Source organism: Anastrepha ludens, chromosome 2 (genome assembly GCF_028408465.1).
Source record: "Anastrepha ludens isolate Willacy chromosome 2, idAnaLude1.1, whole genome shotgun sequence".
In the NCBI taxonomy this organism is placed as follows: domain Eukaryota; kingdom Metazoa; phylum Arthropoda; class Insecta; order Diptera; family Tephritidae; genus Anastrepha; species Anastrepha ludens.
This window is the reverse complement of record NC_071498.1, coordinates 73,933,746-73,950,880: the sequence shown is the minus strand read 5'-3', so window position 1 is coordinate 73,950,880 and position 17,135 is coordinate 73,933,746. Positions and strand designations below refer to the sequence as shown.

At 35.4% G+C, this 17,135-nt stretch overlaps 1 protein-coding gene across 8 annotated transcripts in view; it reads right to left on the bottom strand.

Annotated features, from left to right (window-relative positions):
• The window catches only part of LOC128871847 (chloride channel protein 2), a 158,969-nt gene that overhangs the window by 2,108 nt on the left and 139,726 nt on the right, over positions 1-17,135 (bottom strand). For 3 of the 8 annotated variants that reach the window (XM_054113957.1, XM_054113951.1, XM_054113952.1), the window contains 6 exons: positions 14,158-14,202; positions 14,031-14,090; positions 13,434-13,646; positions 7,454-7,489; positions 6,992-7,225; positions 1,463-2,680 (listed from right to left, as the gene is read on the bottom strand). In XM_054113957.1, the coding sequence (XP_053969932.1) occupies positions 2,342-2,680; positions 6,992-7,225; positions 7,454-7,489; positions 13,434-13,646; positions 14,031-14,090; positions 14,158-14,202 (927 nt within the window). In that variant the 3' untranslated portion in view covers positions 1,463-2,341. Of the gene's footprint in view, positions 1-1,462; positions 2,681-6,991; positions 7,226-7,453; positions 7,490-13,433; positions 13,647-14,030; positions 14,091-14,157; positions 14,203-17,135 lie in introns of those variants that run through there. The other 5 variants (XM_054113956.1, XM_054113958.1, XM_054113955.1 and 2 more) reach the window with 3 other exon arrangements.

Below are 17,135 nucleotides of genomic sequence, written 5' to 3'. Positions count from 1 at the left end.
TTCAGTAAGAGCGCTTCAACTTTTGAATAAAACACAAACGGTTTGACTTTTTTAACTAATTTTTTTTTTTATTATCGAGTTTGAATATATACATTTAAGTATGAAATTCGATTTCTTTTGCATGACCACCGCGTGCACGTTTTACGAAGTCCAATCGTTGAACCCAATTTTCGACCACTCTTTTGCATAAATCGGCCGAAATTCCAGCAATTTCGCGTTCAATATTGGCTCTGAGCTCACAAATCGTCGCCGGCTTGTTACTGTAGACCAATGACTTCACATAACCCCAAAACGGGACGGCTTGTTAAATGGATCGTAAAATGGCCGTAATGCTCTTAAAGTAGCAGCAACAGAACGATTATTTTCATAAAAAATTTGCACGATTTGCAATCGTTGCTCAAGTGTGTAGCGTTCCATGATGAAATGTATACTAATGAAGTTTACAAATGACAAGCGAAAAATAAAAAATATTGCGTCGTTCGCCCTCCCTATCGGAAAAAAGTTGAAGCGCACCTATTGAATAACCCTATATGTATGTTATAAGGGTTGGCGCAAACTAGTCAGCTAAATTTCAAGGTTTAAAGATCGGCTTTGTTTATGATTTGCACATTTATATAATCTATTTTTTTATTAAGTTAAAAAATTTTCTGATTCTAATGTCACGACGTCTCATATTTCCATTTCTAAATCAAGCTAATTTTCCAAGAGGGAGATTACTTTTGCGGCTTCATGCAAGTCTTTTTTTGCCCACAAATATTTTTGTTTTTAAGTATGTATATTAAATGAACGAAGTAAAAAATATGTAGAAATAAAATCTCTATATATATTTTAATAGATTTAAATTTAAATTTAATTTAAATAAATAATTTTATAGGTGCGCACCTAAGATCCCGCTGTTTGTCAATAGATGCCGCCAGCCGTGTGTGCTAGTCGATTCTAACACAACCTAAACGTCATAAACCAAGCTTAGACATATTGTAAACAAACTTCTTCGACACATTAGTGATTTTGTTTTGGTATCATATACTTTTGGTTTTGCGAATAATCGTCATTTGCGGGAAGTCTTGATTTTCCTCTCTCATTCGAAAAAACGTTTAAAAAAGTTTATGGAGAGAGATGCTGCTTTAAGTGAAACAACGTGCCGAGATTGGTTCCGTCGCTTCAAAGACGGTGATTTTAGTATTGACGACCGTCAAGCAGAGCTTGCTTCAGTAATAGGAGTTACTCGCAAATCCATTTCCAAGCGATTGAATGCTTTGGGAATGAGTCAGAAACAGGGGACTTGGGTTCCTTATGAGTTAAAACCAAGGGATATTGAACGTCGCTTTTCCGCCTGTGAACAACTGCTCCAGCGGCAAAAAATGAAGGGTTTTCTTTATCGCATCGTGACGGGTGATGAAAAATGAATTCATTACAGCAATCCAAAGAAAAGGAAGTCATGGGGACTGTCCGGTCATGCTTCTACGCCGTCGCCTCGGCCGAATATTCACGCTGCGAAGGTTATGCTATGTATTTGGTGGGACCAAGTAGGTCTTATTTATTATGAACTGTTAAAACCAAGCGAAACTATCACTGGGGATTGGTATTGACTTCCATTGATGCGATTGAGCCGAGCACGGCGCGAGAAGCGGCCGCAATATGCGGAGAGGCATGATTCTACAGCATGACAACGCTCGGCCTCACGTTGCCAAACTCGTTAAAACCTACCTGGAAACACTGAAATGGGAAATCCTACCCCACCTGCCATATTCTCCAGATATTGCGCCGTCCGATTATCACATGTTCGGATCGATGGCACATGGTTAGCATTTCCATTCATATGAAGATATCAGAAAATGGCTTGATCCGTGGATAGCCTCAAAAGATGAACAGTTTTACCGCGATGGCATACGAGATCTACCAGAAAGATGGAAAAAAGTAGTAGCCAGCGATGGGTAATACTTTCAATGATTCACTTATAACAATTTTTCAGAATAAAGTTGTATTTTCACCAAAAAAAAAAACAGCGAGAACTTAGTTGCGCACCTAGTTATTTTCATAACAAATTCGTAACACTGATAAGTGGCAAACCGAAACTTACGGATTTATAATTTTTCTTTACGTACTATAAATTAATATAATACTACAACATGTCTTTCGAAAAAAATACTCTAATAACTTCTCATTATCTTCTAAACTTCAAAAATCATGCAGTTATTGAGTTTTTTGTTTGTTTGTAACATCCGATGCAATTATTAGAGAATTACTAACTATCAAATTAAATACAATTTAGTTTAGTTTACCTCTTTTTTACAAATTCACTTTTATTACCTAATTTATTTGTATGCCTGGTATGTGTCTGCTATAGTTCATTTGATGTGTTATTTATAAGCATAGTAGTCCCCGTTGGAGTGTAGGTTTGTTGGTTGTGTTGTGGTTGTTGGTGCTCTTCACCACTACTATCACCCTTCATGTGCTCCATTTCAATGTCGGAGCAATTATCAGAATGTGACAGTGCCGAATCCATGGAGGTGACAGTCGTATTCACCTCTTTGTCACTGGTGGAATGCGGTGACCGCGGTAAGGGTGGTGTCAGCAGCGGCTTCTCAGCTGCCGACCGATGATCGGCTTCAACATCATCTTTTATCTGATTTTGTACTACGAAATTGTTGCTATTGATATCTTCAATGGCTTTGCGCAGCTGAAAAGGCGAATCGAGTGATTAAATTATAAATTAGATATGTTACGTATCTATAGAAAGGATGATAGACTACAAGGTTTGGCCATCCAAAGCAAAATAGTGAAAGTAACTTTGGCCGTTACGTCATAAGGGATTTGACAGAGAGAGGCGAATGATTCTCTTTAATTTCTTATTATTATTATTTGTTATCAGTATATACAATACAATACAATACAATACATACTCTACATTCCACACATTCTATTAATTCTTTTACTTCTCACGAATACTACAAATTTATGTTCAAATGCTATATATTTGTCTCGTTTTTTGTTCACAATTGACAACTTCAGACCAAAAAAAAACATTGATTTTTGTGCTTTATTGCTTTGTGTATACCTAGTTCCAAAGACGTCAATATTTCTTAGCTCATATGCTTATACTTCTCCTGCGTTTTAAATTTTGTGAACTGAGTTTAGTTCAAATCTTTATTTTATATTAAGCCACTTTTAAGTCTGTAACTTTAACTTAATTTCATTCAATATATGTCGCATGCCCTTATTGTGCAATTTTTGTAATGTTCCCATTTGTGTTTGGTTGCAGTACATATATGTATGTATACATACCACATATAGAACATGGTGGAACAATAACAATATTCAAAGTTTGGTTTAGTCATGAAATTTTATACTTTTATTGCTGTCATTGACAATGCTTAAGTTTCGAATGTGAATGCTTAATTTCAATTCTTTATCAATAATTACACCAAGATATTTGATGGTGTTAATTTTTGTTGTTGTTTCTTCTTTTCAATTAATTTAAGTTTGTTCATTTGTAACCATTTATTTATTTATTTACTTCAGTCTACAGAAAATGTTCTTACAGACTAATTCACTTAATTATTTATGGTAAACAGATCAAGCTTAAATTTTACAATATTATCATTACAGTTAATGATGTTCCAATAATTGTTACACAATCGCGCAGATTACACAAGAGGCTCATTAAATGCATAATTAGTGCTATTATTAGAAGTGTTGAATAAACGATTAATTCTTAGACTATAAAAATAAATATGGTTTTGACATTGGCTTAATAACTCCTCATCATCGATATTACCATTAATGATATTATAGACAAAGATTATTGAGAAGTATATTGGCCTATCATGTAATGACTGTAATCCAAGTAATTTGCGACGGCTTATACGAGTATAAGGAGCAGAATAATCTTGTCAGTCCATTTTAAACAACGTTATTTTTGTGAAAATCTTTTATACGTTTTCGATTTTCCTCGAATGAACCTCATAGTATGGGTTCCATATTAGCGAACAGTACTCAATACGAGAATGTACTAAGAGAGATTTCAACGTTTGAGGGTCTTTAAAATCAGTGGAATTTCTTCTGATGAAACCAACCATTGCAAATGCTTTAGATATCACATAATCAATATGTTTAGTGAATGAAAGTTTGGTATCAAAAATAATGGTATCAAAAAAAAGATCTTTGATTTCCCACTTCCTACTTAGGATACAGTTATTTAATGTGTAAAATAAAACATTTATTCACATTGATGAGCACGACTTTTGAAAGACAACGAGTTTTGGATATTTTTTAAGTTATGTACCTCTGAGGAGTTTTATATCGTCCGTTAAACAGTTTGCAAACTTGAAATGTTTAGGTAAGTCATTTAACAAAATTGTAAACAGTAATGGCCCGCAATGAGTTCCTTGTGGTTTACCAGATCATGCATTGACTATGACTTAAGACACAATGCGTCCAATTTTCACTAATAGTCTTCTACCTTTTACGAAACTGGCGAAGAACTTTAAGAGGTTTACTCCAATACCATTGTGCTCCAACTTATAGAGGGTCCGCCATATAACTTTACGGAATTAAAAATGCTATAAAAAAGAAACTACTCAATATTTTTCCAAACTGTTTTTTTATTTTGAAGTACAATCCTTCCGGTTAATGATGGAACACAACTTCATTCATATGGCTGCCTCGGCTAGCCATGCACCATCCCATACGATCGGTCCAATTTTTCAACACATTTTCGATTGTATGCGGCTGTATTTCAGCTATGACATCGCTTATGTTGGTCTTCAGTGCATCAATTGTTGCTGGTTTGTTGGCATAACACTGGTCTTTGACGGCACCCCAAAGATAATATTCCAACGGCGTCACGCGTTGGTTTGTCAATAAGCAACCCAGTTTCTCTTACTTTTTTCGCAAAGTAACGCACATACGCTTCATTCGGTGCTTTTCTTCTTCCCATTGCCGTACGTAATTTTCGTACACATTCTGCAACATTACCATGATTTTCAAAGTAATGTCGCAGTATTTCCCAGCGTTTTTTGAGCGTATACACAACCATTTTCGTTCAGCGGAAGAATAAAACTAATTTTCTGTCAAATCAGAAGACAGCTAAGTGTTACCATTCTTCAAATAATACCTAGTTCAAATCCGTAACGGTAGATGGCAGGCCCTGTACAAATATATTGAGTGGTCACCCTTGTCAAAGGCTTTCGAAAACTCTGTATAAATTACGTCTAATTGGGAACAGTTTTTAAACGCTCTTATGACTTGATTTGTAGCTAAAACAAAATAGGAGCAGGTAGACCTGCCGGGGGAAAATCCATGTTGACAATGTGATATAACCTGATTTATATGATCAAATAACTTCATTTGTGTTATTTGATCGAATAACTTAGCAATAGTGCTCTGCTTGACAATAGGCCTATAGTTACAGACGTCATTCAGGTCACCTGATATATAGACTGGTTCAATCCAGCAAAGTTTCTATGAATCGATAAAAGTTCCACTGTTTCAACACATATTGAATATCAATAAAAAGGCCGAGCTAGTAAATCGGCGCAAGTTTCAAAAAGATGTGGTGAGAATCCCTCACTATCTGACCTAGCGCTGGGCTTAAGTTTAGAAATCGCCAAAGGTGAAGCTGGCAGGGTATGAAATAACGTAATGTTATATCTATCATACACTTTCTGAAAAAATTAAGCAAAAAAGTCACATGTACTTTGGGTATTATCAGAAACGTTTCCATCTTATTTTAAACTGGCAGGAAAGCCCGAAGTTTTTCTTTTGGTTTTAATGTAATGCCTGAAACTCGACGGATTGGATTTTAGTCTCGTTTCAATAGAAATCATATATTGCGTGAACAAAAAATTGTGAAAGGAGTTGAACTCCCTCCCTCCTTCCTCAACTTATTTGAATTACTGGCTTTAGACTTTTTAAAAGCTTTGTTTTTTCTGCTTTTTAAGTTCACTAACCTAGCCGCCGTAGCCGAATGGGTTGGTGCGTGATTACCATTCGGAATTCACAGAGAGGTCGTTGGTTCGAATCTCGGTGAAAGCAAAATTAATAAAAACATTTTTCTAATAGCGGTCGCCCCTCGGCAGGCAATGGCAAACCTCCGAGTGTATTTCTGCCATGAAAAAGCTCCTCATAAAAATATCTGCCGTTCGGAGTCGGCTTGAAACTGTAGGTCCCTCCATTTGTGGAACAACATCAAGACGCACACCACAAATAGGAGGAGGAGCTCGGCCAAACACCTAACAGAAGTGTACGCGCCAATTATTTATTTATTTTTTAACCTAGTATTAAACCATGGTGGTTTTTTGCTGGTTTTTTTAAGGAACAAATTTTGAAACAGCATTTGAATGTTTTCAAGAGGGCTACTTAGAAGATAGGTACCAAGGAACGAAAGTAAATGGCAAGATGTTGGTAATGACAGTAATAATAATTCAAAATTTCATACATAATTCAATGGTCAGGTACTGTAATTAAACCACACTTCGAATATTGTTCCACAATCACATATGTATATGTACTGCAACCAAACACAAATGGGAACATTACAAAAGTTGCAAAATAATGGCATGCGACATATATTGAATGAAATTAAGTTAAAGTTACAGACTTAAAAGTGGCTTAATATAAAATAAAGATTTGAACTAAACTCAGTTCACAAAATTAAAAAAAAAATGCTCCAGTGTATTTAGCGGATAGGATTGAATACGCAGGAGAAGTACAAAAATATGAGCTAAGAAATATTGACGTCCTTGGAACTAGGTGTACACAAAGCAATAAAGCACAAAATCAATGTTTTATATTGGTCTGATATTGTCAATTGTGAACAAAAAACGAGACAAAATATATGGAATTTGAACAAAAATTTTTTAATATTCATGAGAAATAAAAGAATTAATGGGATATTCCATACATTGTACAAAGAATTGTTAATACTAATAATAAATAAAATAATCATTGGGTTCTGTGACTATCGACATTAAATCGAGGTTCAACTTACCTCTTTCAGTCCCACAACACCCACAAGCCGTCCAATTTTCGTCACATAGGCATGATTTATGCCCACCATTGAGAAGAGTGAATGCACTTTGAGTATTGAAGTCCGCTCAACCAGTTGAAATGGGGATGGATCAATATTTACATTGGCCTGCTCTAAATCGATCGATTGGGACATTTCTTCCATTTCCCATTTCTTCTGATCTTCCGGTGACATATCGATCACGCGTTCACGCGGCTAAAGGAAATACGAAGTTGAATATGGGATAAGTAAATGTTTTCGTAAATTTCCGATTTCATACTAAAATAAAAACTTTAAAAAGTTGCAAAGGTATGGCGTAAGTATTTTGCCTTTTTATCGTTTCACGGCTTTTAACTAATTTTTCTTGTTTTTGTATTTATTGCTACTATTATACCATATATATAGTATTATATTTACATATACCTACATGTACAGAACACCTACCAAAGTTACCGATTTCGTTTTTTTCATACTCATTGTCTGGTTTTATATACAAATGTTCATTTATATATTTACGTTGTTGTGAGTATACAATTATGGTAGGAGTGTAGGAAACGAAGGATGTGTGGCGTATAGAAAAGAAAGAAAAAGTACTTTAGTTATTCGTGTCCAGAAGTATGTACATATGTATATCTACAAGAAAACTCGTAAAACAAAGGTTTATAAATTATAAGTATTTACTCCGAAGCATAAGATTTGAAGCATGAACGAAATTAGTAAGGTCCAAGTGGAATAAGGAGTTGCAAAGTTTAAAATATTATTAAAAAATAAATAAAAACACGAAAAACACACATGATGAAACTTTTACAATTAGAAAATTACTAAAACACACAATACCATAAAATATAACAGTTAACAATAACGCAAACCTACAAAGATAGCTCAAAAGAAAAAAGAACAGGGAGAATAAAAAAGTAATAAAACTAATGCCAGAGTAATGCACTGTGATATTTTCGTTTACTCTTAAAATGATCTTAACCTCAATATATACAGAGTGTCCGGTGGCAGAATTAGAAATTAAAACCTAAATTAAAAAAGAAGTACTAATGATAAAAGTTTATTTGAATAAACGGCAAGAGCGGATTTTATTTTCAAAATGTTGGGATGTTGTTAACCTCGCGAACGATATTTTCTTTCATAGCTGAGATGGCCGCTGAGTTTGTTTTATAGACTTTACTTTTGAGGTACCCCCAGAGAAAAAGCCCATAGGGGTAAGATCGACGACCTGGGTGGCGAGGATATGTCACTGGAACGGCTTATCAGTTTGTTAGGGAAGAAATCACGTATTATTGTCATGGTACCTCTGGCCTTGTGCGGCGCAGCGTCGTCTTGCTGAAACCATATGTATGTATAGAAGGAAATATGTTCTCTCATTAAATAAGAACAAGAAATATATAAATAAGAATAAATATATGATAATATATAAATATGGAAAATAGCCATTAAGCATGCGCCGATAGGAGAAGCCGTCCACAGAAATTGTTAATCCTTTTTAAATTTTGAACCTCATTTTGCCACCAGATATACTACGAGTACACTTATATCGTTTAAGATTCCGACAAGCATAGGTGGCGAGATGCCACGATGGAGAGAATAATGAGGTGGCGCCTATTGTGGTCCCGTTAATAGTCAAAAAACAAAAAGGTTCTTACTGACTATTGACTTAGTGTTAATATAAACAATATATTAATATAATAACAAATAAGACGAAAATACAACTTGAAAAAAGAAAATTTATTTTTAGTTATTGTAAAATCTAACTATATAATATTCGAGATCTCATTAAATTCGTGCAGAGTCCGAGGAATAGGTGCATTGGACTCGTAATTTTTTTTTGATTGTCTTGATATAAAAAAGCTAAGAGCTTTGTTAAGTTTTCGCCTGAAAAAAAAAAATTAATGCGTTGCAAAAGAAACTCACCACCAATGTCACCTTGAATTAAATTAAACACAAATGATAGAGATAGAATCGACTTTCTGCACTTAAGCGACTTTGAACTAATTAATAAGAAGCGGGAACTGTAAGATCTTAGAGCATATTTAAGAAACATTTGTTGTACACCTTGTGTTCTTTTGATAGTAAATTGGTGATAGGGTCTCCTAATAAATGGAAAAGGCCCCGCTATATGTGGGGAGCTGGATAAATTGGTTAATCAGGTAAGTAAATCAATCAATAGCTAGTTGTCTAGTTGTTCGCCTCAGAGGAAAATTAAAACCACCTTGGTAGACTAAGCAACTAACCTCGCTGCGAGAATCTCATAGAACGTTTTCTAACCTGGCCAAGGCCACGAGAGAGTCAGAGGATTGACAAGCCTATAAAGAGGAATCGAAAAGATATATATAAAAAGGCAGCCAGAACTACGCAGCGTGAATCTTGACAAAATTATTGCAAAAAAATTGAAGAAACTTCAAAAGCGGCCAGATTTAATAAAAAAAATCTTTCAAAGACTCTATGTAACCTACGCTATTTACAGGTCCAAGGAAATACATGGACTACGTCAAGTGAGGAATCATAAGGCCTTCTTCTAGACACACACTTCCTGGGAAACAAGCCAGTGAAACAAAATGACTCCACTAATAATGAAAGGCAATTCGACCTAGGAAGTTAATAGTTACAAACGCAAAGATTGATTGGGCTATTAACACTTTAGGTCCTTTTAAAAAGCCAGGACTAGACAGTATCTATCCTGCTGAACCTCAACAATCACGGGATATTGTCCCACGGTTTATTAAAATTATTATCCAAAGTTGTCTTAACATGGGTTACATTCCGCTATGCTGGAGAACGCGAGGACAGCTGGAACGCGACAAAGAAATATGTACATCGAGAACGTACTTCGAAAAAAAAGATTGACCTCGACACAGTGCAACAAAACGAAGCCGCACATATAGAGACACAAGAAGACGAACCTATAGCATGAAGGCTGGCTACATATATGGCGGACCCAGACGTGGCTGAATAGAACTGGTCCATTATGGAATATAGAAAGCAGTCCCGGGAAGGGTGCCTTCCCAGAAGAAGAGGAGGGATCGTTTTAGTGGCCACATCACACGACGCAGTAGACGACGGTCGTTGCATATTCGCACATGCATGAATCCTACCTCACCCACCAAAAACAAAAAAAAAATATCATCCGTATACACCTACATACAAACAGTATAAAACGCATAAATAAGAAAAAAATCAAAAATTGATATTTAAATGAAATTATTTGAAGATTGAAACACAAAAGTAATACAATAATAATAAAGTAATGAACACGAAAAAAATTAAATAAACACATAAAATATTGTACTTAAGCAATTGAATTTATTTAAAAACAATAATTAAAACGCTGTTCATCAGGGATTGACAATACTGCCAAGTATTTTAACGAGTTCCTGGGCGCGCTTTCACACATAATGAAAGAATTTCGCTGCTTATTATCTATGCCAAGAAAGGCGATTATATTTATTACATTCTGTAAAAAAATATCGGGAATCGCTCATTCTTACGCTCACCGTTACGCATATGTTAAATTTTTTTTTGCTGGAATGTTGGCACAACTATCCTCTATAGTGTCGCTGAGTTTGAGCGTGATCTGTCAATTAGCTTGTTTTTGGCATTTAATTATATCAGTCAACCGCAGGTGTGCTCTGCGACTTTTACTATGGATAAAAGTATCGAACAAAGAATTTTTCTTAAGTTTTCTGTTTTGCACGGGATTTCGTGTACCGAATCATTGAAAATATTGTAGAAAGCCTACGGCGAATGTGCTTTATCAAAAATACGGGCCGGGAAGTCGTGGAAGATTTGCCACGATCTGGTCACCCATCAACGTCTTCAACGAATGAAAACGTCGACAAAGTAAAGGAAATGCTGCTGGAAAACCATCATTTAAGTTAGAGGGAGGTAGCTCGTGGCCTTAGCATGTCTCACTAATCAATTCGCAACGTTTTACACCACCAATTGAACATGTGACGTGTGGATGCTCGGCTCGTTCCAAGAGAGTTGAATTTTTTTTTTTTTTAATTCATCGGAAGAAGGTGGCTAAGACATGCTTGAGCAAGTGAATTCGGACCCAACGTTTATCCAGCGCATCATAACAGATGCTGAGACGTGGGTATATGAGCATGCAAACCGGTCAACAGGCGGCTGAATGGCGCTATTCACATGAGCCGAAACTCAGAAAACCTCGTTTTCTTTGATTATCATGGAGTTGTGCACTCGGAATCTCGGAATTTGTTCCAAATGGTTCTACGGTAAATAAAGAATATTATTTGGAAGTTATGCGACGTTTGAGAGAGAATGTGCATAGGAAACGGCCCAATTTGTGGAAAGAAAACCTCGACAAATATCATCGAAAAACCACCGTATTCCAAGGATTTAGCCCCTGTGGCTTTTTCCTTTTCCCAAAACTTAAATTGCCGAAAGAGGCCATTAAGGAGAATTCGCTGAAGGACCTGAAGAAGATCTCTTCAAACGTATTTAAAAGGTACTTCGGTGACTAGACTAATAGCTGGTATATGTGTATTGCTTCGAATGGAGCCTGTTTTGATGGCGACAAAATAAATTTTGATGATTAAACCATTAATTTGCGTTTTATTGGACAATTCCCGATAATTTTTTGACAGAATGTACATACCACATGAATTTCATTGATTGCAATTATTGTTATTCTAAAATAAAAATATTAGAGTCCTCCGTGACACTTTAATTTACAGAGTAAATCCTGTGTAACAGATATATACCTATGAAGCCAGAATTCACGCATAAATTCCAGTATGCAAAATTTTATGATATGGCATTTTAAAACATTACAGATTTTTTACAGCAAAGCTGATTATATTGAATTTTACGTCTTCCACAACGATGTTAGGCCAACATTTTTCAATCTTGCAATTGTGTTTGAGCTTCTAAAATCTGATAGAACTAATAAGACAACGCTCCTAACAAAAATTAATCAAAGTTGTTCAAGTTTGATACGAGCATTCTTGCTGTTCTTGAAATTTGTTTGTAAATATGCTATTGCGTGCATTTATTACCCTAAGTAATTTGCTACTGTGAGAATCAAGTAATGGTATCACAAAAACCGATTGTGTGTGGAATATTTGTTAAACTTTACTTAACTATCGTCAATGCGAAGCTATTTGGTTATTTATTTGAGGTTATTTTTCATTTATACCTTAATTTTGTTATGGATAGGTACGTTAGTTTCAAGAATCGCGTAGAAAAAGAATTTTCGAAAATCGTTTTCTTATATATTTCTAATAATACGTTCACATATGCATTAAACACCTATAAATCCACCAAATTAATCTACCCGTTCACATATGGCAGATTACCTGCAAAATTGACAATCAGCTTCATAGAAATTATTTTGGTGGAATATTTCGGTGTTTTTGGTTTCTTTAATTACATATTATTAACGATATGAAGAAAATACAAGGGGAAGGAATAAAATTATAGCAGCAATGCACATGGGATATTCTATATTACATTTTATAATAAGTAATAAGAGAACAAAACGTTTATGGACACACTTTTTTTCTGTAAAATGAGTTCCTAATTAATAATATTCAACAAACATTTTATTAGAATTACGTTTACAGACCTCTTTTCTATGCCGACATCCATTTCATTTAGTTTTTATTTTGATATAATATTTCTCCTCACATTCGTAATAATAATTATCGGTAACTCAGAAAACACAGGGTTGTATGTCGAAAAGTATCGCAATTATCTAGGATTATTTCTCAGATTTTGGGAGAGAACTTTTGTATGGGAAATCGCGCTTTTTAATTACGGATTTTGAGTTAAGCGCGAAAAAGTAGATCATCTACTTATATGTTAACGTATTATAACAATTTAACTGGTATTTTGAGATTTGGTTTTTATATATTTGCAAGAAAAAAACTGTTGTTTTAACTTTGTGTATGGTATATCTTGAAATATATCACTTCTTTTTATTGGTTAAGGGACTCTTCAGTAATTAGAAAATTTTATTTCCTACGTTTTTCTTTTAATTCAAAACCGTTATTTGGTGTATCTCGAAAACTACATAACAGTACCCATTTTACATAGGAATTTTATAATTTTGTTCTTGGAGCTTTTTAGCAGTAAACTAGTATTATCTAACGTTGGTGATGCTAGATGCATGCCAACTTGCTGTACCAAATCTGAAAAATGCCTAGTTCGGCCCAAAAAACGAAAATTATTTTAGCGTAACATTCCGGTGAAATGGGTAAATTGTGTATCTAGTAATAAGTAATAATAATAAGAACTATTATATCTACATGTACGTAGATACATGCATACAGTGTATACATATGCTATAAATATGTAAAGCGAGTAGCACCAATCAACTCTACAACTTAGCTTCTTAGCTAGTAATTCAGGGCTGGATAAACATTGTTATACAATATGTTTTTTGTTTTGTTTTTACTTTTGATTCATCCGAATTCGTACTATCCGTGAAAGTATTCCATTTGATCGCACTTGCTTTGGTATTAGAACACTCTGTGGTCGAATGTGACTTCCGAAGTATTCCTTTTTTCGGTGGTGGTGGCAGAATGGTGTCATCCCATCTTGTGTTAGCTAATTTTGTTTTAACTTTGGCGTTGACTGGTGATGAACTTAAGCTTCGTGGGCGCTTGTTCTTATTCAAGATTTTAAGGAAGGTTGTCATGAGTACAAATTTATTGTCACCGTAAACATATGTGTGTATTTATTCAAAGAGCCTGGGGCCGAAAGGGTGTACGATGTTTTACGATTTTTTATTTTAATAGCATATCAAAGCTATTTTGTATTTCAAGTTTGTTTTAAAGAAAAGGAGCAAAAGTAGCATCATATTTGGCATTCATGTATTTTGGTTTCTTAAAGAGCTAATTCTTTGCCAGCACATCTGCTAGCGGTAGTGAATACCCCTTTTTTAAACACATTCTCCTTCTACGATTTCATCATCTTACAACAAGTTTTAAGCACAAACACCTCTTCAGCCCCATTGCATCAATTCCTCATTTTTTTTCGTTTTCGTACTTACTATATTATTAAGTGAGTTTTGTTTCTTTGATGGTCCTGGAGAATTTGGCGCAATTTGAGACTTTTTTAATACAAAAAAAAAAGCGTAAAATATCAGTTTAATTATGTTGATTTCATATTATACTTACTAATCTATTGTTCTGTGTGCTATCCGGTGAATTCGGAGGTGATGGCTTGTAAACAAAATATTTGCAAAGTTAAACAAATATATTCTACTCAAACTATAGCAAACAGAATTTCCAATTCTGACCTAAGTAGATAATAAAATAATAATATTCGTGATGGTTTATGGTTAGACATTTTCAAAATTTATCGCTTTTAGCATGAACTAAAGTGTATGAAAAAATGCGTGCTAAATATAGACAGCGTTATCACTGTTGTTGTTGTTGTAGCAGCATATACATTCCCCATACATATACGAAGAATGCTGCTGGAGTAATGCTGGAAACAGTCACCGACGTAAACGCCCCCTGTCAGCTGTTACGATCAAACTAATGAGAACCCCATGTAAATGAAAAATTACTTCCTACCGTATCGTAGTATCGTAGATTTTATCGCAGGATTTTTGAAAAAAGGACCGTGTCAGCTGATTACTCTCTCACCACACAGTGATTCCAAGCAGTATATTTCGAAATTATTTACAAAATAAACTTTGAAACATTTTTAAATTTTTGTTGAAATAACTTAAAAACAATGTTGAATAATGTTAATTACAGATAAATGAACTATTGCATTTGTTGGTTTTTGGCTTTGGTCTTTTAAACAATGGCAAATTTTGATAACGCGGAGGTGTGAAAAAGTGTGTAAGCAAAAATATTAATGGCAACATTGTGTAGATACAACCAACACATATGCACACAAACCGATGTATTGTGTAAATATGTGACTAAAAGAGCGCAGTTGTTCTCTACGGGATGAGTTTTGCTCAATTGTGTGCTCTCTAGGAGCTGCTGTAAGGGACTACGTAATCGGTGACTGTTTCAAACATTATGCTACGTACGTAGTCCCTTACCAATCACAAGAGTGATTGCCGAAAAACCAATGCACCCACAAAGAGTGACTGTTTGGTCCGGTTTATGGGCCGGCGGCATCATTGGGCCGTATTTTTTCCAAAATGAGGTCGGTCAGGCAGTTACTGTGAATAGTGTTCGCTATCGTGAGATGATAACGAACTTTTTATGGCCCGAATTGGAATACGATAACGAAACAATGGCTCTTTTGCGCGAAAAATTTGATGGCGATGTCAATTGGCCACCAAGATCATGTGATTATACACCGTTTAACTTCTTTATTTGGCGTTATTTGAAAGAAAAGGTGTCCGTCGATAAGCCAGGAACAATTCAAGAGCTAAAGGATGAGATAATTCGGCACATTAACGGCATAGAACCTCAATTATACCTCAGGACCATTGGATGGAGGTGTGCCGCCGAGGCTGTGACGGTCATTTCACCGATTTTTTGTTCCATACGTAATTGAGCCACACCAATATTAACATAATAAAGAGAAATGGCAATAATATTCTAAAAAAATTGTATTTTATTCAAAATCAACACCGGCCCTTGAAACTTAACCATCCTTTAGAATGAGATAGTGTGGTTTTAGTTATTATGACCGGCTGGCTGCCTTGTTAATCGAGATCAGACCATATTGTTTTTTGAAAATGTTATAATTTTGATTTAGTACGTCAAATCAATCATTCAATAATTGTAAAAAGTCCGTCTATTCCAATAACTGCATAAAGTCCTTCCATGAGAATAGCTTCTCCTTATTAAGTTTGATGCAGTAATGAAGCAATAATTAAAGGTTATGTAAGAAGTCTAATGAGCGTATGAGCGCGTAAACGAAAAGTAAAGCAATAAAATGAATAATCAATAATCAATAAAGCAAGTATTGTGAGAAATTTTATTTGGACAAAAAAAAGAAGTGTGATTGTTGAATAAAGTCCTATAGAACAGGATCGTGAGAATGGCAAAGCTAAATGAACTTAAGATTCAGCATCTTAAGACGGAATCGGAAGAGCGGGCTTAGTTTACTTCTGGAAACAAATCAGAGTTGCAAGCACGAGCATTCAGCGCATTTGGCGTATGCAGATTTTGTGGAAAAGATGTAAAACAAGCATTCATAAGAGGTGTATGAGATCCAGACACGAAGCGGGTAGCATACTCAACACCGAATGGGACGTTTACTTAGACAGTGTATTTTACAATGATTTTGGAAATAGCAGCTCTCTTGAGCAAGCCAATGCACAAACTGCATCAGGTTGAAGTTGAAGAGGGTACCTTTCTGAGTATAAAGTGTTACAACTGCGGTAAGACTGGACATATTGCACATAATTGCAGTATACCACGTAGCTAACCACAAATGGACCACAACAGGAAAATGAAGAATTCGAGGAAGCAGAAAAAACCCCGACTTCAAAAGGATTTGATTGCATGAAGTAAAAGGGCTAGAGAGGATGAAAGCTAAGAGATTGCTGGAGAAATACGGCTACATATTCGACGGTAATTGTGGAAAGTTTGGAAGAACTGCTATCGTAACACATCGGATAGACAGTGGAGATTCAATACCAATTCGTCAAGTCTCACGTCTAGTTGCTCCAGGAAAGCACGAATAAGCAAATCAGCTAAGACAAGATATGCAGCAAAGTGGAGTTATTGAACCATCAATAATCCCGTGAAGCTTACCGGTTGTGCTGTAACGAAAAAGGACAGCTACCCGTTGCCATGAATATCCTTGTTTTCTGGATTTAAAACGTGGGTACTGGTGTGGAGAAATTGAGGATTGCGATTGTGAGAAGACAGGTTTCACCATAGGAGATGGATTGTGGCAGTTTTCTGTAATGCTTTTTGGATTATGCAACGTACCAGCAACCTTTGAACACCTGATGGAACATGTGCAAACGGGACTCCACTGAAAAACATGTTTGATCTATCTGGATGACATTGCCTCCGTGGGACTACGATTGAAACCGAAGTCACGTATCTGGGGCATAAAGTGACGGCCGAAGGCGTCAACACAGACGAAGAGAAAATAGAGGCAGTAAAAGATTGACCATGACGAAGAAGTGAGCTTGATATGCAAAGTTTCCGAAGATTGCGTATATATT